We start from the raw sequence: 23979 nt of genomic DNA, 5'->3' as shown, positions 1-23979 counted from the left end.
ATTTCTTGCAGTAAAACATTTCTGTATCACAAGGTCATGTTTTTCTCTTACCGTTTATGACGTCTTTCCACTAAATTCATTGGATGTTGGATGGGTACTGATTAATAATTTAGTCTTAGATGCATGATTTTTTTATGAGTTGTTAATGGCTTTGAACTAGTTGTCAGTAACTTCAAGTACTCTCAGAAATGTATCTAGTGTCCCTTTTTTATTGGGATACACAAGTACCTGGCCACGTCCACTCTGTGTAGTATTTCTATTTTGTATCCATCTGATGAGTTAAGCCTTCTTTAACTGATTTTTAAAGTTTGTTCTTATATTGCACTGTTACACTACTGTCCCAGATTCCAGGGAGAGGGTTGGGATCCCACTAACATGATTAACCTGGCCTTATTTTGTATGTATGTGCCTGTCCCAAGTCATAAGCCTGTAATTCAGTGGTTGTTTTTTGTTGATGTATTAAATATTTGTTTTTTGTTGTTCATTTTTTGTACATAATTTAGGGTGTTAGTTTATTGATATTCCTGCATTCATGTTCTTCAATGTAAAGATGTAGTTTTTCACCATCTAGGAAAAAATTTAACTCAAGCCATTTCCAGGGGATGTCTTGAAGTTGTAGGCTATGCTCTTTTTTGTTAGGCTCACTATGACCTTATGATGAAGGACAGCAATAAAACGTAACCGTATTGATATTTGCCTTTGTTTAACTTAAGGATTTTGTGTCATAAATTGACATCCCCTCACCTTCTTTTTCAACATCATAGGTACAAGATGTTCATAGTTGCTTGGGACTAGTCAAGAAATGTGTCGGCCTGTTATTTAGAATAGTGACATGTATCTAACATGTCTAATAATTTTAATAGATTTATCATTTATTTTCCTGACTCTTTTTTGTTGTTGTTGGTGTTTCTGTGTCAATAATGTTTCTTCTATCTCATCATATTCCAATGTTGACCAACTTAACAAACAATTGCAACTTACTGGTCATTCTATTGGTCATTATCAAAATGGTTAATGAAGATTCAGAAAACTTAAAAACATTGGTTACCATCCATCCACAAAATATGACAGATAAATAAAATATACAAAGATCATTATCTGTTAGGGTGGTAGCGTGGAAGGGGATTGTATTGCTCAGTATTTAGGTTTTTATGCCCCACCTACGATAGCTCGTTCGTCTGTCCAGTTTCAAGTTAAAGTTTTTGGTCGAGGTAGTTTTTGATGAAGTTGAAGTCCAATCAACCTGAAACTTAGTATATATGTTCCTTAGGATATGATCTTTCTAATTTTAATGTCAAATTAGAGTTCTGACCCCAATTTTATGGTCCACTGAACATAGAAAATGATAGTGCGAGCGGGGCATCCGTGTACTGGGGACACATTCTTGTTTCGTAGTGCATTAGAATTTTTGTCTTATCAATGTTTTTTGTTTTGGTGTGATTGGTTTTTCTTTTTTGAACAGACAGTTAAATAAGTATAGTAAGGTAAGGTAGGAAGTCCCTGCTCCCCTTTATAGCTCCTATCATGTTTCTTAAATCAATTTAACAAATACTTCTATAAAAATATTTATTTCTAATATCAAGATGCCCATAAAAACTCTACATCATTCAAAGCATTCTCGGGATTGTCTTTGTGTTTAAGGAAAAGTCCCTGCACTTGTGCAGCACTCACATGTTTACCTAACGATTGTATTTTGTGTGAAAACATTTGAGCATTTGATTCAGGTTCATTGGGATAAAATCTCTGAAACATTCTCTCTAGCTGGGAGGTAGTGCAGTGATCTATCAGTTCCTTAACATCCACTCGACCAGGTCTAATTAAAGCAGGGTCCAATCTGAAATACAGATATTCAGTTTTATATTTATATATAATCTATTGGAAACCATGGCCAGCATAGCTTATAAGAATGCAAAAGTGTACAATAACACTGAGGACTGAGGAGGCAATTTATACTCTCTGGGGCATTTTTTTTGGCAGATGAAAAAAGAAGTGATATCTTGGTTTCTTTCATCTTTGCTAGCCACGGGTAACGATCCACTACCGCTCTCTTCACGTGAAGAGAGCGGGAGTGGATCGTAACCCTTGGCTAGCAAAGATGGGTTTCTTTTGACAATTTTCAATGATGTTTTTGAAATTGCCTGATAATATCTACAGTGTGTCAACATTGCTCAACGATCATTTATTTGGAATACATATCTTATAGCCAAAAGTCTGAGTGTAAAAAAAATACTGTTAGGTTTACAACATTTTCTGTACAGCAAAATTAATTTTTCACAAAAAGTAAAATAAATTGAAAGGTCTTTCCATCCAGCCAGCCTCAATAATTGTTACATGTTATATTAGGGAAAACCGACATTCATTTCTCCATGGCCTAAATCATATACATAATCTTAAATATGAACAAATTAATCAAATAAAACTAGAGGCTCTAAAGAGCCTGTGTCGCTCACCTTGGTCTATGTGCATATTAAACAAAGGACACAAATGGATTCATGACAAAATTGTATTTTGGTGATGGTGATGTGTTTGAAGTTCTTACTTTACTGAACATTCTTGCTTCTTACAATTATATCTATAATGAACTTTGCCCATTAGTAACAGAGAAAAATATCTGGTAAAAATTTACATAAATTTACCAAATTAATGAAAATTGTTAAAAATTGACTATAAAGGGCAATAACTCCTTAAGGGGTCAATTGACCATTAAGGTCATGTGGACTTATTTGTAGATCTTACTTTGATGAACATTATCGCTGTTTACAGTTTATCGCTATCTATAATAGTATTCAAGATAATAACCAAAAACATCAAAATTTCTTTAAAAATTACCAATTGGAGGGCAGCAACCAAACAACCGGTTGTCCAATTCATTTGAATATTTCAGGGCAGATATATATTGACTTGATTAACAATTTAACTCCTTGTCAGATTTCCTCTAAATGATTTGGTTTCAGAGTTATAAGCAAAAAACTACATTTTACCACTGATCTATTTTTAGCCGTGGTGGCCATCTTGGTTGGATGGCCATGTCATCGGAAACATTTTTCAAACAAGGTACCTCAAAGATGATTGTGGCCAAGTTTGAATTAATTTGGCCCAGTAGTTTCAGAGGAGAAAATTTTTGTAAAAGATAACTAAGATTTACGAAAAATGGTTAAAAATTGACTATAAAGGGCAATAACTCCTAAAGGGGTCAACTGACCATTTCAGTCATTTGACTTATTTGTAAATCTTACTTTGATGAACATTATTGCTGTTTACAGTTTATCTCTATCTATAATAATATTCAAGATAATAACCAAAAACAGCAAAATTTCCTCAAAATTACCAATTCAGGGGCAGCAACCCAACAACAGGTTGACCGATTCATCTGAAAATTTCAGGGCAGATAGATCTTGACCTGATAAACATTTTTACTCCATGTCAGATTTCCTCTAAATGTTTTGGTTTTTGAGTTATAAGCCAAAAACTGCATTTTACCCCTATGTTCTATTTTTAGCCGTGGCGGCCATCTTGGTTGGTTGACCGGGTCACGCCACACATTTTTTAAACTAGATACCCCAAAGATGATTGTGGCCAAGTTTGGATTAATTTGGCCCATTAGTTTCAGAGAAGAAGATTTTTGTAAAAGATTACTTAGATTTATGAAAAATGGTTAAAAATTGACTATAAAGGGCAATAACTCCTAAAGGGGTCAACTGACCATTTCGGTCATGTTGACTTATTTGTAAATCTAACTTTGCCGAACATTATTGCTGTTTACAGTTTATCTTTATCTATAATAATATTCAAGATAATAACCAAAAACAGCAAAATTTCCTCAAAATGACCAATTCAGGGGCAGCAACCCAACAATGGGTTGACCGATTCATCTGAAAATTTCAGGGCAGATAGATCTTGACCTGATAAACATATTTACCCCTGTCAGATTTCCTCTAAATGCTTTGGTTTTTGAGTTATAAGCCAAAAACTGCATTTTACCCCTATGTTCTATTTTTAGCCGTGGCGGCCATCTTGGTTGGTTGACCGGGTCACGCCACACATTTTTTAAACTAGATACCCCAATGATGATTGTGGCCAAGTTTGGTTCAATTTGGCCCAGTAGTTTCAGAGGAGAAGATTTTTGTAAAAGTTAACGACGCCGGACGACGGACGACGGAAGACAGACGACGACGACGGACGCCGGACGCAAAGTGATGGGAAAAGCTCACTTGGCCCTTCGGGCCAGGTGAGCTAAAAATACAAAAGATTAACAAATGTTTCATTACTGTATGGTAGAATCCTATTTTCAGAAATTTAATATATATTTAGTTCCATGTAGATTACCATAACCAAGGATCAAAATGTTTTCAACATCCTGATTAATATTTACAGTACTGTAAACAATCTTGATTCAAGATATGTTTTATGAAACTGAACAAGTATTAATATAATTCTATCACAGAAGAATCTTTGCCTCATCGTATGCTACCAATATAAGACATTTTGTTTATTTTTCCTTTCTGAGTTGTCTCCCTTACATAACCGTTTCCATTGAAAAGGGAGATAAAAATCAGTGAAAACCTACATTTAAAGCTGTTAACTGAATCACACTATGATTTTGTAAAGAAATCTTTAAACAAATTACCTCTCTAAATAATTCGTTGTCATAAATATAATTCTGGCTTCAGCTGAGGCTACACCATCCATAGCATTCAGTAATCCACTGAGAGTCAAACGTCCCATTCCACTGTAAGCTACAGGATCTGGAATAAGAGAGGCATTTGTTTAACATCAATAATGTTACACAAAATTAATTTAAGCTATTTAATTGTTTAAAGGAAAGAGTTTTAACAGATCAAAACTACTGTTGACATAAAACATTTTACTGTATCATATATGGTCTCCACATTATCAGTTAGGTTTGGGTTATTTATTATGATGTCTGTTTATATATTAGTTCTAATACATGAATGGAACTGAGAAAAATTCCTTTAGAAGCCAAGTCTTGTATTTACATTGAGTAGCAGTACAATGTAATATCATTATCTGTTTGGTCCATATAAAACCACATTGTCCTTTATTTTTTTAATACTATAATCAATTATTTTAAAAATACTGTTCCTGAAATTTGTAAAAAAAAAAAGATTAAAAGAATGCATTCAAACCAGTGCCTATGGCTGTCTTCAGGTGGGGGTAAGCATTTCTTTTGCTCCCTGTTGAGGAACTCACTGTGACTTTGAGATAAAATGCTAGAGAAAACTTCCTCTCAAAAACTGTAGGATCATCTATTGTTTGTCTGTTTATCTGTTTGTCCTTTTCATTTTTAGCCATGGTGTTGTCAGTTTATTTTGATTTATGAGTTTGACTGTCCCTTTTGGTATCTTTTGTTCCTCTTTTATTGTAAACTGATCTTACTTTCTTTAGCTAAATCTCTGTTTAAGAAAGCAGCATCTATATCTTCTAATAGTATAATACTCTGCTCTGGTGCTACTGCCAGTAAATGATTCAGTCGGTCATCAGACAGACCTTTCTCACTCAGATTTAACACACATATACTGTAATCTAAAGATCCTGTAAAATATGCATTGAAGTAAATTATTAGCAGTGAAGTTTACAGATGTATTATATTATTACATTGGTTGCAATGAATTACATTGATTTCCCAGTTAAATAAATACAGATAATTTCACATGTGAAATAAACGTCGTTATCTCACTCTCTGATGTCATACAACAATAGGCGTTGTCAAGACGTCGATAACAGCGGATCAAAAAACAAATTGTGAATACGTAGAAAAAAGATATAGTTCCTTACATGTTTTACATTAATTTCTTTAAAAACCAGGTGCTCCGCAGGGCGCAGCTTTATACGACCGCAGAGGTCGAACCCTGAACAGTTGGGGCAAGTATGGACAAAACATTCAAGCATGATACAGCTCTGAATTTGGATTGTGATCAAATTTTTGACATTACATGGTTTTTTTTTACACAAAACAAATGCCAAGATTTTACAAATCAATTAAAGATTTCTTCTTCAAACTTTTTAAATCTAAAATTAAATAGTTGACACAGCATAGGTTTCTGACACAGAATGAATGTGGTCTAATGAACTTAAAAGGTTTTTTTTGCCTTTGAGCAATTCACTATGCTGTTGAATATTAATCCTCTCAAAAAAATGTTTGAAGAAATTTTCTTTTTATTTATGAAATCTGAAATGAGAAAAATTTAACCCCCCCCCCTTTTTTTTTCACATCCCTGTTTCCCTTTTTCAAAACTGATATCAATTCAAATTTCTAATGGAGTTTGCAACAATAACTACTCATTTAAATACATCATAAAATATTAAGATGTAAAAAAACTGCTTGTTATCACTGAATGGTAAAGATTATTTAAATTTATCAGTTGGTAGTAAAAAGTGTATATACATTGTATATTGTATATAACAAAGATTTAAGTTGATTCTGGACAAAGAAAGATAACTCCAATTAAAAAAAATTCTTGCAATTGCACAATATTGTGCAATAGGATATTTCTTGCTTACTATTCTGGACAAAGAAAGATAACTCTAATTAAAAAAAAATTTGCTATTTCACAATATTGTGCAATTAGATATTTCTTGCCATTGCACAATACTGTGCAATTGAAAAGACTGGCTATTGCACAATACTTAATATAATAATTTTAGATCCTGATTTGGACCAACTTGAAAACTGGGCCCATAATCAAAAATCTAAGTACATGTTTAGATTCAGCATATCAAAGAATTTGAAATTTGAAAACAGGACCAAAAATGAAGAATCTACATACACAGTTAGATTTGGCATATCAAAGAACCCCAAGGATTCAATTTTTGATGAAATCAAACAAAGTTTAATTTTGGACCCTTTGGACCTTAATGTAGACCAATTTGAAAACTGGACCAAAAAACTTCAATAATCAAGAATCTAAGTACATTTTTAGATTCAACATATCAAAGAACCCAACCGATTCATTTTTTGTCAAAATCAAACTAAGTTTAATTTTGGACCTTTTGGACCTTAATGTAGACCAATTTGAAAACGGGACCAAAAGTTGAGAATCTACATATACAGTTAGATTCGGCATATCAAAGAACCCCAATTATTCAATTTTGATGAAATCAAACAAAGTTTAATTTTGGACCCTTTGGGCCCCTTTTTCCAAAACTGTTGGGACCAAAACTCCCAAAATCAATACCAACCTTCCTTTTATGGTCATAAGCCTTGTGTTTAAATTTCATAGATTTGTATTTACTTATACTAACGTTATGGTGCGAAAACCAAGAAAAATGCTTATTTGGGTCCCTTTTTGGCCCCTAATTCCTAAACTGTTGGGTCCTAAACTCCCAAAATCAATACCAACCTTCCTTTTGTGGTCATAAACATTGTGTTTAAATTTCATAGATTTCTATTTATTTAACCTAAGGTTATTGTGCAAAAACCAAGAAAAATGCTTATTTGGGCCCTTTATTGGCCCCTTATTCCTAAACTATTGAAACCAAAACTCCCAAAATCAATCCCAATCTTTCTTTTGTGGTCTTAAACCTTGTGTCAAAATTTCATAGATTTCTATTCACTTAAACTAAAGTTATGGTGCGAAAAACCAAGAAAATGCTTATTTGGGCCCTTTTTGGCCCCTAATTCCTAAAATGTTGTGACCAAAACTCCCAAAATCAATACCAACCTTCCTTTTATGGTCATAAACCTTGTGTTAAAATTTCATAGATTTCTATTCACTTTTACTACAGTTAGAGTGCGAAAACTAAAAGTATTCGGACGCCGGACGACGACGACGCCAACGTGATAGCAATATACGACGAAAATTTTTTCAAAATTTGCGGTCGTATAAAAACAATTTGCCAATGTAATAAAAAGAATAACTAATTAAAGAATTCAAATATCGAAAAATATTCAACTCGTGACCGAACAACACTGATAATTAACTCATGCGCTACACACATTCGTGAATTAATGTGTTGTTCGGTCACTCGTTGAATATTTTTCTCTATTTGAATTCTTCGATTAGTTATTCTATAATTTATCCAGCTAACAAAGTTTTATATGAAAAACATTACCAAGTGACAACTTTGTCAGAACTACAAGCTGATTTGTTACTAAATTCATTCTGATATACATTAATATCCAGCATGTACATTTGTACATAATGTAGCAACTGAAACACAGTATACATGTACCTGAAAGCAATCAATCAATATTGTATTATAAGTCTCTAGAATCTGACTTTAACATGTTTAATGTTGGTTTTACACTAGTAATTTTGGGGCCCTTTATAGCTTGTTGTTCGGTGTGAGCCAAGGCTCCATGTTGAAGGCCGTACATTGACCTATAATGGTTTACTTTTTTTAAAATTGTTACTTGGAAGAAGAGTTGTCTCATTGGCACTAACACCACATCTTCCTATATCTAGATAATAAACAGATGGAATTGTTACATATAGATGTAATGGTTTTATACAGTGCAACCTCAATAAACTCTACATCACAAATTTGTAAGAATACCACCACTTGTCTTCTTCTCTGTGTTAAAATGAAAGTTATAACATGGAATTTAACACTTACATGTATGAATAACTATTTCACTCAATTTATATAAAAAAAAATTGCTGCATTTAAAAAAAAAAAATTCTAATGAGATAACGAAGTGAGAAACTAAAACTTCCATTTTAAATACTTTGCAATTACAAAATTATTAAAATTACCTGCTAATGCTGTTATATAACTACTTTTACCACAACCAGGTGGTCCATACAATAAATATCCACGTCTATATGGTATCCCTCGGTCCATGTACCATTTGGAATTCTGGGTAAATTCCTTAACATCATTGATAATACGCTCTGATATTCCTTCATCTAATACAACAGAATCAATCGGTCTTTTCCTCCGAGGATATCCGAAAGGCCTCCATTCGGCAGCCATGGCTGTATACATAATAGTTTTACCTTCTTGTTTTTGAAGCGCTAATTGTCTTGCTTCTTCTAAAATGTCAAAATAAATACTTCTATTGAAACCAACAGCTGTCAGAGTTACACTTTCAAATGGTGCAGCTCTCTGGAAATCAACCATTTGTTTTTCTCTATTTCTTTCAACTCGAATCCATGTACTTTTATGTCTAAAGAAATGGCTACCAGGACTTGGTACAAAGTCAAATGTTGTGTTTATTTTTCCTGTTTCTGACTGACTGAATGATGTTTCTACACTCAAATGTTGCGTATGTGTTCCACAAATAGAGATCCAGTTCAATAACCAATAGTAACTCTTGTCCTTGCTGGTTACCTCTAGACTCATCATACAGTGCCTTCTGAATAGTATCATACCCATCTGTGTTCCCTTCCTGGCTAAGGCAGTAAACATTCCTATACCAAACAATCCTGCTCCTGCTCCAAAGTAGGGATTGTCACTCAGGGAAGCAACTAAATCCTTGATAGGCATGATGACCTAATTTATATCAATCTGAAAAAAAAGAAGAGTTTTGTAAGGTTGTCAACAAATATTTGTTTCCTCAAAACCAAAGATCCCAATGACTTTTTGATAAACGCCATAATATCTGTTCCTGTTGAAAAATTGGTGTATTTTTTACACAGTTATTCCCCTTCAGTAATTATCATATAGTCATAGTTGCATTAATTTACATGGACAAAAAATATCTACATAATGATAAGGTGTTGTGTGACTAACAGAAGTTATGATGGACTCTGCTAAAAACAATGCCATAATATCTGTTCATTTTTTTCAACACTGCAGAAGATGTCAATATAAAACCAATTTGGAAGAATCATTGAGTTGTTCCCCTTAGGTCATCCCAAAATTAACGCAATTGTTTTGGTTAATATGTAACGGACAGTCGATATCTGCACAACAACAAATGATTTAATTCTACACAGTTTAACTGAGGGACAGTATTGAATGAACTTTATTTTATTTATTATTCCACATGTACATGTATTTGAGACCCAAAACCATTATATAAAGCACCAGATCTCAAGCACTTTAAATTCCCATGGAGGTTTTAGGAAGATGTGATTTCAATTTCTGCATGGTTAAAAATTGTTTTAAAATCCCTTTTTTTTTTTGAGAAACAGAATGCACAAAACTTTAATTTCATTGCCCAGGTCCAGCCATATCATGCCTCAAAACTTTTGTAAGGGGAAAAGTTTGAGTAATTTTGTTTTTTTAAACACAGCCATATTTCGAAAATGCAATGTACATGTATATATGCTATGATAAATCTGAAATCTTTTTATCAAATTGGGTTATAACATCCTAATAAAGAAAAACATACATGGATATATTACCCAATATCACTTATTAATTTAGTGATTAACATTTAATTCTGAATTTTAGGACTTTGGTTTACTTCGGCATAAATGTGATTACTGAAAAGACAACCCCTACTACAAGTCTAGTTGACTGATATCTCATAAGGATACAAGTTGATGATCTTTAATTTAAAAAAAGATTTGATTGGACCATTTCACACAGTAGTGACAGGTTGTCAAGTCAACATTTTCAGCTAGAGTATTGGCCACATAACTGAAGATATTTATCAACTTTTCATTATTTATTTTTTTCACCTAGACTTGACTTTGTTTAGCTTAAAAATATGAAGGGAAAAAAAATCATGAATCATAATAAATAGGAATTTTTTAAATATACTAAGTAAAAAAATATGAAATAATCTTGTCCCTTTTTTATTTGAAGCCTTTATATATATATATTTGGACATGATTTGTTTGTTTGTCTTGTATTCTATTTTGTTGTTTTATATGTGGATCTCAACTTCTACACATAAATGTTAACCACCTGATTTGAGGTCTTTACTCTCTGAGTTTCACATTCCATCACATGTATGGTAACAAATTAAAGCTGTTCATATATGTACCCAGGCGGAAACCCAGTTGAAATAGAACAAAAGAATCAAAGCTCTTTGTTAGAGAAGGCGATAAATGCTTACTGTAATGTTTACTAAAATAAAATAAACTTTAAAAGTTAATAGAAACAAATAAAACGACAATTTTCTTCTCAATTACGAAGTGTTTTATTTTAGAAACACCGTTTGCATAAGTTTTCAATTTATCTATTACATAGTAATGCTGAACAATTAGATATCACGTCGACGACATGGGTATCTATCAAGTTGGATGTAGAAAATGCATGTCAGTTAACTGCTAGTAGTCTGTTGTTATTTATGTATTATTGTCATTTTGTTTATTTTCTTTGGTTACATCTTCTGACATCAAACTCGGACTTCTCTTGAACTGAATTTTAATGTGCGTATTGTTATGCGTTTACTTTTCTACATTGGTTAGAGGTATAGGGGGAGGGTTGAGATCTCACAAACATGTTTAACCCCGCCGCATTTTTGCGCCTGTCCCAAGTCAGGAGCCTCTGGCCTTTGTTAGTCTTGTATTATTTTAATTTTAGTTTCTTGTGTACAATTTGGAAATTAGTATGGCGTTCATTATCACTGAACTAGTATATATTTGTTTAGGGGCCAGTTGAAGGACGCCTCCGGGTGCGGGAATTTCTCGCTACATTGAAGACCTGTTGGTGACCTTCTGCTGTTGTTTTTTTCTATGGTCGGGTTGTTGTCTCTTTGGCACATTCCCCATTTCCATTCTCAATTTTATTTGATTATTACCTCCAATTTAAAATTTTTTTTTACCATAGACGAAGAACATATCAATCTATTAGTTCAGTAATTTTCATGTCTGCCCTTTCATTATGTGATTCAAGAAAAAATTCTAAAAAATGGGTAACAATTTAATCGAAAAGAGAAAATTGAGTGCACCTTTTCATGTAAGGGCGTGTTTTAGGTGTATATTTTGTCTTTAAAACGTACAAAGCAAGAGTATTTGATATATATTATCTTGCTTCAGATTCTATCATTTTTATATATCAAAACTACAGGTTGACTTAATAACATAAAAAATCACAGTACGAAAAGATGAAATATATGGGTCAAGTGCAATACCTATCTAATGAATCACACAACAGAGTAGGTGTTTTTTTTACTAAAAGTACTTGACAAGTCTTTTATGTTGGATGATGAAAATGGATATTTTTGAAAAAATATAATTTTTTGTGTGTTTATAATCTTCAACCACTGAAAATATTTAATTAGAATTTTTTTAAATGTTTAAAATTTTTGAAAATTCCACCTGACAACTGATCAGACAATAGTTTTAAGTTGAATCAATGCAGACAAGATCATTAACTGATGCTCATTAGCTAGTAGATACATATTTGTCTTTTAAAATACAACTGACGTATAAGGATCGTAATGGTGCTATGTGGATAAATTTATCGGTTTTCAAGAGCAAAATTGGCAGCTCTTCATACCTACAATGGCTTCCATTTCTACAATTGTGAAAATGTACTAGTGTAATGGGGAGATAATTTTAACGAATTAGAATCCTGACTGTACCATGCAAATATATATTAATGAGTGCAATTGTTGCATGCATCTTACAAAGAAAGCTATTGCATGGACTTTTGCGTATGTTTGCCTGTGATTTATTTCAGGTATTTGTGTCTGGAGTAATTTTTTTAAATTGACAAAATCAAACGGCCAATTTCATCATAAAATTTCTTTGGAAAACAGAACCCCAAAAGGAACAATTCACGTTAGTCTGAAGTTATGTAAAATTTCCTTCACATTCTTTTTCAATTATTAATGTTTTTAATAGGTTGGAAACAACCCCTCAATGTAAGGACTAAGATATCCCTTTAATGAGGAGTACATTTCAAGTGATACAAAAATTTTGGTGTTGTAAAAAAATGTATTTAGTACAAATGAGCACATACTTATATTATTTCAATAAACTTTTCCAAAGAACTGTACTTATATCAGGTATTATAAAATTGAGAAAGGAAATGGTGAATATGTCAAAGCGACAACCACCCGACCATAGAGCAAACAACAGCCGAAGGCAACCAATGGGTCTTCAATGTAGCGAGAATTCCCGCACCCGTAGGTGTCCTTCAGCTGGCCCCTAAAATATGCATAATAGCACAGTGACAATGGACGTCACACCAAACTCCGAATTATACACAAGAAACTAAAAATTAAAATCATACAAGACTAACAAAGGCCAGAGGCTCCTGACTTGGGACAGGCGCAAAATTGCGGCGGGGTTAAACATGTTTATGAGATCTCAACCCTCCCCCTATACCTCTAGCCAATGTAGAAAAGTAAAAGAATAACAATACGCACATTAAAATTCAGTTCAAGAGAAGTCCGAGTCTAATGTCAAAAGATGTAACAAAAGAAAATAAATAAAATGACAATAATACATAAATAACAACAGACTACTAGCAGTTAACTGACATGCCAGCTCCAGACCTCAATTAAACTGATTGAAAGATTATGTCTTCATCATATCAGGGGTTTATCTGGGTATTTTGGGAAAAAGGACCTAGGCCAGTTTAGGGAATTTTTTAACGCGGTTTTCAATGAAATTGGGAAAAACAACCAATATACCAGATGTTAGTTTTAGTGTGATTAGTTCATAAAATTATTTTTTGTTGGTGAAAATAAAGTAAGGACTACACCTTGTTTGTTTTTTAAATATAACAACATGGCATTTCAGTTTATTTGAGTATTAAAATAATGAGTTCCAACTTCTTAAAGGATTGTTACATTTTTTTGATTTTGACATGAAAATTTGTGAAATAAAATATTTTAAGTTCTGTATAAAATATATCCTGTTTCTATTTTCTTTTTTATATATCTTTTAGTTTTCAATTTTAGTGTTGCTATGATAGCTGTCACATGTTTGGTTCTTTTCATTTTTTATTTACTGTATTTGATTGACAAACTCGGATTTATATACTTGTCCGTTTCCGGATTTGACCTGGTTTTAGTTTATTCCCACACTTCCTGTTTATTTATTTATGGCAGCCATTGTTTGTCAATGTTGTTTTCATTCAATATGTTTCAACTTGGATTTACACATTACTTGTTGGCGATTTTTTTACATAAAGCTAGCGGTTGAATAAAATAAACATCTCTGTCATGAATAATAAAGATTAAAATGAATTTTGTGATCATTTGGGAATTTTGCTGCCAAAATTGGGAAAAATGTAGGGTTTTTGCCGTTGGGAATGGGTCCGAATACCGGACCCTGTGGAATGCTAGAAAAATCCATGCATATGAATATCAGGTACAATCCCTCCCGTTAGGGGTTTAGTATCATACTATCATAAAATATATGAGAAGAACATAACCCGTGTCATGCCAACAACTGTTTTTTTAGAAATAAATGTGTTTAGTTCCGATGCAAAGACCCTATCAGTGAATCAATGTTAAAGCCAAAATATGCAATCTTTAATGACCTGACAACAGTATCGTAACTATATCCCCTTTTAATAAGTCTATTTAAAGGTTTTGTTAGTTTCTGAGGAGAATACTGACATTTTTGTGCTTTATAAAGAATATTTCCATAAAATTTTGGATGTGAAATACCTGAACGTATAAGATGTCTGCATGTTGAGTTATATTTACGAATTATTTCCTTATACCGGTGATAAAAATATATGGTCAAAACATTTACAAGTCTCAGATCTGCAGTGACATCACATGTAACTGACCAATCAATGATTAGAATTTGTGTTATGTAAACAATGTTGAGAGTTGATGCGGATAAGAATCATCTAGATTTTCCATAGACTTCAATGCAAATTAATTTAATTGATATATATTGACACCAGTTGAATCTAGTAATTTTACCCACTTAATATTGTTAAAGACACTATAAAATATCTCCATTTTGATTTTTATCATACTATATCGTCTGGTTAAAAAATAATCAGCATTATAAATAATCAGTTATCACCTTCAAATAGATGAAAAATCTAGAGGAATCCTATCTGCATCACCCCTTGAAAAATTTAAATGCCAGGATGTCCGGATCTGACAAGACATTTGTAATGTTCCTGGACTTGCATCTTCGTTTATAATAAAAAATAGTAGGACCCCCATATTAGAAGAATTGTTCCAAATAGTTGTTTTTCCCTTTTTATTACAAAAAATCTAAGTTTTGTTTTTCTTTTCTACAGCAGTAAAATTAACGCTCGCATGAGGGACAGACTTCCATTATTTTAATTTTGTTTTTTTGGGGAAAAAGGGGGGGGGGGTATTCCCAATCTGTTTAAGCTGATATTTTCTTGCTTCGCATAGATAAGAAAGACAGTAAATAGTTTATATAATTGTAATGGTAAGCAAACAAAAAAAATAAGCAAAGAAAATATCAAAATTCAAAAATGCACAGAAAATAAGTTCCCGAGGTCACAAGTTTTAAGGACTTCTTGATTTTCTGTACTCTAGTTACAAATACAACCGTATGAAACTTTTTTTAATTCCCTTTAGTAGCTTATGTGCTTACATATTCTCATAAGTAGTAAATACAGCTTTGTATGTGTACTAATGGCCTAAGATCAGCTGGTGAAATACTTTATCAGAAATGCCAAATGTTGATATGGACGCTGCCATCTTGGAATTTACAATGGATATACCATGTTAGGTATTGCAGATCCGACCAAAATTGACGAAATGATTTATTCTAGTGTAAATAAATGTTTAATTCTAAGTATTTTGAAAAAAATTAACATCAAATTGAAACAAGTATTTTTTAATACTAAATCACACTTTAGTACATCTTCTGTAAAAAATCTTGGTGTAAATAATATCCATTAAAAATATAAGTAAAAACTTGGAAAATGAAATAATAACTATATGGTGAAGTTCTTGTTCCTTTATATATACTATGCTTTAATTTTTTTTCAAATGTTGCCTTAAGACTGAGACAGTTATAGTAGTCTCAGTTTGAAATAAATATATGCTCCCTGACAAGTTCAGAGGCGGATTTAGGGAGGGGGCAGGGGCCCGCCCCCCCCCCTTTTGGAAAAAAATTTGGTTGCTTTTATAGGGAATCACTGAAAATGTCTGGATCCGCCACTGAAGTTGAATTGGTGAATGGTTAGGATCTTATAGTTTCTATAAATTAATAGAATCTAAATTTATAGAAACTATAAGATCCTAACCATTCACCAATTCAACTTGTCAGTATAAAGTCTCAATTTAATATATCGGAAACAAATACTGTCAGGAAACTGGATGTACTGAACAACTGTATATATTATTTGTTAAACTGATAGACCAAGAGCATGTATATTGTTCCCAGTATAGACTAAGTCCTTATGTTTCCCTTATTCAGTATAAAATTAAAACTACTGTAAGAACAATAAATTAACTCTAGGGAAATGGGGTATGAATTTGCGAGAAAAAAAAGAAGAAAAAAATAACACCGCGCATTTTCCATGATTCGAAGATATGACTTTTAATTAGAGAGAAGATAAAAAAAATGTTCTGACTCAGAGTTTCTGCAATTTATTTTAATGTAAAGTTCCAGAAAAGATTTCGCTTTTTGCTTGACAAAAAAAAAATACGGATTTTATGCTTGCTTGCACTGAAGGATTTCAATTCAATTAAAATACAAATCTCTGATTTCTTTTTACTTCATATGAAGTATGAAAAAATCAGAGATCTATATTTTATATAAAAAAAAACAAACAGAATAAAACACTAGAGATTATTGAACTCTCAAGACCCTGTCTCACTCACTTGTATCTTCAGCAGTAGCCACTTTTGAGTCAGTAGCACTATGAAAGAGTAATAACTATATAAAGAGTTAAATGACAATTTCAATTATGTTAAATTGCTTTTCAAAATATAACTTGAAATCATCATTTTAGGGGCTTTACTCCAAAAAAGGTCGTTTAGAGTAGATATATCATTTTTGCAGTTTTCACTTTTCCTAGTTCATAAAAAAACAACACAGAAAAACATTTGAATTTTGTATATACAAGGGACATTAACTAACAGGTTAACAGTTTTATTTTCTGAAATTTTCATTGTTTATTGTCTTATCGTGACGATCATTTAATTTTGAAATTGCACCTTTTACCTATCTTCGGTATATTTCATGATAACGGTAACAAACTGTAAAAACATGACATTTCACGGCCAATAACCCCCCCCCCCCCAAAAAAAAAAAATCCACAGATATTTTAAGTCTCCAAGTTTGATACATCTAGTCCTGCTGATCTTTTTTTTCAATTTTCATTTTTAGCCTTTCTGTTTTCCTATAAAAAAATCATTGGCCAGAGGCGGATTTAGAGGGGGGGCCCAGGGGGCCCGGGCCCCCCCTTTTTGGGAAAAAAATTGGTTGCTTATATAGGGAATCACTGAAGCGTGACTGGAGCGGGCCCCCTCTTAGGTCAGTCAGTGGGCCCCCACTTATGAAAATTTCTGGATCCGCCACTGTTGGCGATCACTCCAAAATGTGTGCCAGATTAGATTTATTTTCTAAAATTACCAGGGCGGATACATTATACATCTTGTCATGCTGATAATTTCTCCAGTTTGCACTTTCAATCAGTAGCTCTAGTTTTTGAAACAATGACAAAGAAATATAAAAATACTTAAAAAAAATCACTATTTGAGGGGTGATAAACAGGTTGCGAGTATTTATATAAAAAAAAATTGAGGGTAGATAGAATTTGTTATGCTGACAATTTTTAATTTGATAGTTTTTTCTAATTGGTATTAGCCGAAATCGTATAAGTAGTTTTGCTCTTATGTTCTACCTGGACGGAAATCACAAACGTTATAGTTGACATTCTACAGATGAAACAGAAAATCTTTGTTTTCAATCATTTTGAGCAGTTTTAGAGGAAGAAATATTGGTAGCCAATAGATAAAGTACGAACTGGAAGCCACCATGGTCGGCATTAAGACATAGATCCTTTAAATACTAAGATTTGGACAACATACCAGACAGTGTTCTAGCTACAAAGTTTGAACAGGACGCAGCGTCCGCCCTTTTTAGCTCACCTGGCCCGAAGGTCCAAGTGAGCTTTTCTCATCACTTGGCGTCCGTCGTCGTCCGCGTTAAATTTTTACATTTTGAACTTCTTCTAGAGAACCACTGAATGGAATGACACCAAACATAGCATGAATGTTCCTTATGAGGTGCTGACCAAGTGTTGTTACTTTGTAGCCGATCCATCATCCAAGATGGCCGCCAGCAGGGGACTTTAATAGTTTAACATAAGGACCCTATGGGAAATACATACAAATGACTTCTTTTAGTGAACCACTGAATGGAATGAAACAAAACATAGCATTAATGTTCCTAATGAGATGCTGACCAAATGTTGTTACTTTGTCGCCGATCAAACATCCAAGATGGCCGCAAGTGGGGGGGGGGGGACTTAGCTTAACATAGGACCCTATGGGAAATACATTCAAATTTCTTCTTTTAGAGAACAACTGAATGGAATGAAATCAAACATAGCACAAATGTTTCTTATGAGATGCTGACCAAGTGCTGTTTCTTTGTAGCCGATCCATCATCCAAGATGGCCGCCAGCGGGGGGTTTAGTTTAACATAGGACCTTTGGGAAATGCATACAAAAGTCTTCTTTTAGAGAACCACTGAATGGAATGAAACCCAACATAGCATGAATGTTCCTTATGAGGTGATTACCAAGTTTTGTAACTTTGTAGCCAAATTTTATCTTTTTTTTTAATATGATTTCAAAAACCCAAGTAGAGTCAGGTGAGCGATACAGGCTCTCGAGAACCTCTAGTTTTGCAATATCAGCTGGTTCACATGCAGCGATACCTATATTCTCCTTCACACAATCTTGATGATAACATACTAAACAGAACTACAGAAGTCCAGTCTATTCCAGCTGGTTCACAGCTACCCCGATCCTCTTTCAAACAAACATTAAATCAACATGTCAAATAAAACTATAGAAGTAATCTCATTCACAGCTACTTTAGATCCTTCTTGTCACAAACATTTATACCATAATAATAAACAGCACTTTACAAGTCTATCTATTTCAGATGATTCACAGCTACCTTGATCCTAATTGACACAAATATTAACATACTTAACAGCACTGTATAAAATTTACTATTCCAGCTGAATAATAGCTACCTAGATCCATCTTGTAATATTTAGACAACACACCAAACAACACTATATAAGTCCTGTGAATACCGCAGTTCACAGCTACCTATATATCCTTCCCAAAACAAACATAAGGACTACTAAAAAACACTATATCACTTCTGTCTTTTAAAGCTGGTCCACAGCTATACAGATGCTCCTGAACACTAACATTTAGACAACACGTTGAAGTAACTGGAATAAAATGACTTATATATTGTTGTTTGGAATTTTGGCTTAATGTTTATGACAAGGAGAATCTGGATAGCTGTGAACCATCTAGAATACACTGGACTTCCATAGTGCTGTTTAATATGTTGTCATAATTTTGTTTCCGATAATGATCTGGGCAGTTGTGAACCAGCTGGAATAAAAAATACTTCTGCTTTTCTGTCTACATGTTTGTGTCAAAGAGAATCTGCATATAGCTGTGATCTAGCTTGTATAGACTGGATTTGTTGTTCTTATGTTTGTGTCAAATAGGATATAGCTTTGAACAGGAACTGCTATAGTGTAGTCTTAAATACCGATGAATGTGTGAACCATGGATGATCTGTGAATCAGTTAAAATCGGTAGGACAGCTAAAGTGTAATCTTAAATGGTGTCCTCTTTGAAACAAACATTTATACATCATTCCAAGAGACACACTAGAAGTCCTCCAGACCCCCCTCAACACTAACATTTAAACAAAATGCTAAAAACACTATAATAGTTTTTTTTCCAGTTGTTTCATTTATCCAGATTGTCCTTGACATAAACATAACAGTATACTCGGCAACGTTACCCGATAAAAATTCTGCCTTTTCCAAATGATTCACTCTACAAACATTAAGACAGCATTATAATAATTCTGCCTTTTCCAATTTTTTTCAGTTACCCAGATTGTCTTCAACAAACCCATTAAGACAGCATACAAAACAACACTATAATAAATCTTCCTTTTCCAGTTATTTCATGCAGTTACCTAGCTTGTCTTTGACAGAAACATTAAGACAGCATTCAAACAACACTATATTATCAATTGTGCATTTTCCAATTGTTCCAGAATGTCTTTAAAAAACATTAAGACAGCATACAGGGCCGTAACTAGCCCCTTTTAATACTGAGGCAAAATATGTTTGCCGAGCGTAGCGAGGCGAAAATTTTTTGGCGAGGGGCTTAGGGGCCGCTGAAGGCCCCTAGAAGCTCTGAGAAAAATAACGCAAAATCGTGCATTCTGAGCGTTTCCCGGACTCTTTCTTACATAGAAACGTAAATCATTTTTAGCTATTTTTTCGACAAATCATAATTTTGGTCTCAAAGCAAAAACATAGATTCATTGTTATTTAAGACTTTTAGGGAAATTCAAAACATTAAAAGAGCGATATGTAGGATAAAGTAAAAATCGTAATTCTCATGATCATTACAGCTTTTACATTAATGCTAGCAAGACAAATCTTTGTTTGGCTTGCTTGCTTTGTTTGTATCAGTGTTTGCTCAAGCATGGTAATTAAGATAGGCGGGGCTTCAGCTTGTATACATCATACTTAGATTTTATTGGACGTTATGTCTGAGGTTAAGGACACTTAATTTTAAAACATCACATGACAAATATTCTCACATGTTTTCTCATCTGTAAAAATACAATAATTTGTCAATGAAAGAAAAATACAAATTTTTTCTTGTATGAGGCTGAGAAACTGGCCTTCAACATTAATTGACCTAATATGGTTTTTATAACATATCAATCTATTAGTTCAATCAGTTATTTCCATGTCTGTCCTTCTATTATGCAACTCAAGAAAATATTCCAAAAAATGGGAAACAATTGTATCGAAAAGAGAAAATCGAGTGCACCTTTTTTATGTTAGGGTGTGTTTGAGATGAATATTTTGTCTTGAAAATGTACAAAACAAGAGTATTTGATACATCATCTCGCTTCAGACTCTATCATTTTATATAGCAAAGCTACAGGTTGACTTCATAACATAAAAAAAATCACAGTACTAAAAGATGAAATATAGGGGTCAAGTTAAATACCTATCCAATGGATCACAAAATCAGAGTAGGTGTGTTCGAATAGCTATTTTACTAAAAGTGCTTGACGACAGTCTTTAAGTTGGATCTCTGAAAAAAAATTGTATTCCGTTTCTACGATTGTGAAAATGAACTGGCGTAATAGGAAAATAATTTCGACGAAGTAGAATCCTGTCTGTATTGTATTTTTACAGGTAAGGAAACATGTGAGAATATGTCATGTGATGTTTTAAAATTTAGTGTCCTTAACCTCCGACATAACGTCCAATGAAATTTAAGTATGATGTATACAAGCTGAAGCCCCGCCTATCTTAATTACCATGCTTGAGCAAACATTGATACAAACAAAGCAAGCAAGCCAAACAAAGATTTGTCTTGCTAGCATTAATGTAAAAGCTGTAATACCGGATCTGTCTGTCTGTTCTTGTCTTGTATAATTTTGTGCTAACTTGAGATTTTTTATGACTAAATTTAAATATAGTGACAGTCATTAGTGCAGTAATATACGTTAAATACTAGTACTGCTCAAGGCGACACTAGGGACCATATTGACCTTGTTTTACGGTATTTATGATTCTTTCATTATTGAAGACCCTCCAGCAACTATCAAGATGAAGAACAGGAATAAAAACTTTGACCTTTGATCATTTGTATTTTTTTCAATACATTGACATTGTGTGCGATTAGCTTCCGTGCACGTGTACTTCATATTCCTTTATTTTCTGTTAAAGGGTCTGAACACGAATTAATGCAAATTTAACCCTTGAATGTAAAAGGTCATATGGCAATACATCGATGTTTTTTTTTCAACAAATGATTTGATACCGGGAAATTGGTGGTCTTACTTTAATTTAAACCATGTCAGCTATCTAGTTTTATCCACAGGTGCTTGGGTATATGATACAGTTTTTGTTTTGTTTTGTTTGGTTATGATATTCAATTTTCTATATTTATAATACATATCTATCACTTCTGTGCATATCTCACCTACAGAAAAAACCTAATTTTGCAATCCATACTGAGAAAAATTGGGTATGGTTTTATATACAAGAAAGTCAGTTTGACCACTTTTTTCTGTGTCCAGTAGCATCGTATAGTCTTAAAATATTTTCTCGCATAATGCCTGGACATCGGTGGACATGCAACATTACACAGTGTGATACATTTACAAATGAAAATCAACACTCAGACTAGTCATTAAGTAGGACAATAAATGAAAAAAGACAAACCCGGGACACAAAAGTACAAACAATAGACCATCAACTCTGAAAACCAAAAGTAAAATAGAAACATGGATTACGAAAAATATGCAGGGACGACATCAGAGAGTGAAGAGGACTTGCTTCTTGCAAGACACTTTCAGTGAAAACAATTTGATATGAAGACAATCATATGAAGAAAATCTTTTGTTTTAGTTTTTTTTTTTTTGAAATTTAAACATGAGGCATTTGCCTCATTTGCCTCAATGTAGTTACGGCCCTGGCATACTAAACAACAATAAAGCAGTTCTGTCTATTTCAGCTGGTTTACAGCCACCTAGATCCTTCTCATGACTAACATTTAGACAACATACCAAACAAAACTTTAACAGTTTTAACTTTTACAGCTGCTGAAATCATTGGTTTATACAGGAGGACAGCATACTTAACAACACAAAACAGTTCTGTCTATTCAAGCTGGTTTTCCAGCTGATTTACAGCAACCTAGAACCTCCTTGCAAATATTTAGACAACACTATAGAAATTCTCTATATCAGATGATTCGGTTATCCAAATTATCATTGGCTATACATTACCAGTCCTGCATACTCCAGCTGATTCAAAACTAGCCAGATCATTGTTTACAGTGGTGGATTCAGAAATGTTCATAAGAGGGGGCCCACTGACTACCTAAGCTAAGAGGAGACCTGCTCCAGTGGTTCAGTATATAATCAACCAAATGTTTCCCTTTATCCGACTCTGGTTAATTTATCATCAAATTTTACAACTTCTTGGTACAAATGAGTTAAGAACCTAAAACTGCTATATCATACAACAGGTAGAGTACGTTTTAAATGAACATTTTATAAATCCACTGATGGCAACTAAAAGGTGTTGAATGCTCAATATAGTTCATTTCTTGGCCTTTTCGGACTTCTATGCAGTATGGGTTTTACTCATTATTGAAGGCCGTAGCTGATTCATAGATGTTAATTTCTACATCATTTAGTCTCTAGTGAAGAATTGTCCCATTGGCAATCATGCATCTTCTTCTGTTTATACATTGGTATATAAATAGTTATTTGGTTTAAATTCAGTACTCCAGAGAATTTGCACAATAAATAAGCAATACAGTATGTCTTATTGGTGGTGGGACAATTAAATCTGTGAAAACCTAGGCAATTTAATTAGCTCTTACACATATACTGTTGATGAAATATTCCCTGCAATTTAAACTTAGGCCGAGATCTGCATAGTGAAACCAAGAAACATATGCTAGTAACTGTGTCACTTGAGGTTTATTCCATTAAAATATATGTGGGTGGGTACAAAGGAAGTTTTAAATATGGAATGTGGGTAATAGGTCTTTTTTCAGTAAGTGTCTGTTACCCTTATGGCATTAAGCAAAATTATCTCAAATGGTTTTTGGAGGTAAGGATATTTTGCAAGTCCCTTCCTACCCTCCCACATAAATTTTAATGGAATAGCCTTAATGATAACACTGGCTCAACCCTCCACAATAGTGTTGATAGGGTTAACTAACCTCAACCTAAACCATTTTGTCAATGAGTTTCTAAACTGTTTACCAAAGTATACAGGTTTATATATATTAATATAAAAATATCTATATCTTAAACTCAATTTATTTCTATGTATGAAATACGAAACACAGATAATTTATCAATAAGAAAGTAAAATTGTCTCTACAAGTCACAATCAT

The 23979-nt window shown here is 33.2% G+C and overlaps 1 protein-coding gene across 1 annotated transcript; it reads right to left on the bottom strand.

Annotated features, from left to right (window-relative positions):
- Positions 1 to 1552: 1552 nt before the first annotated feature.
- LOC143069778 (mitochondrial chaperone BCS1-like) lies at positions 1553 to 15537 on the bottom strand. The gene is made up of 5 exons (XM_076244556.1): positions 15405 to 15537; positions 8718 to 9471; positions 5398 to 5553; positions 4628 to 4745; positions 1553 to 1834 (listed from the first exon to the last, which is right to left on the bottom strand). The coding sequence occupies exons 2-5, from the start codon at positions 9448 to 9450 to the stop codon at positions 1579 to 1581; spliced, it is 1263 nt and encodes a 420-aa protein (XP_076100671.1). The 5' UTR covers positions 9451 to 9471; positions 15405 to 15537; the 3' UTR covers positions 1553 to 1578.
- Between the last annotated feature and the right edge of the window lie 8442 nt (positions 15538 to 23979).

Source organism: Mytilus galloprovincialis, chromosome 3, assembly GCF_965363235.1.
Source record: "Mytilus galloprovincialis chromosome 3, xbMytGall1.hap1.1, whole genome shotgun sequence".
NCBI lineage: Eukaryota > Metazoa > Mollusca > Bivalvia > Mytilida > Mytilidae > Mytilus > Mytilus galloprovincialis.
Note: the sequence above shows the minus strand (reverse complement) of the source record. Positions and strands in the feature narration are given on the sequence as shown.

What these genes read in the sequence shown, in the direction of transcription:
- LOC143069778 (XM_076244556.1), bottom strand. Translation starts at nt 9,450, where the DNA reads ATGCCTATCAAGGATTTAGTTGCTTCCCTGAGTGACAATCCCTACTTT. An exon ending in CAGAGATTTAGCTAAAGAAA is followed by an intron (nt 4,746 to 5,397) that starts GTAAGATCAGTT and finishes CTCTTATTCCAG; the next exon opens with ATCCTGTAGCTTACAGTGGA. An exon ending in ACAACGAATTATTTAGAGAG is followed by an intron (nt 1,835 to 4,627) that starts GTAATTTGTTTA and finishes TCTGTATTTCAG; the next exon opens with ATTGGACCCTGCTTTAATTA.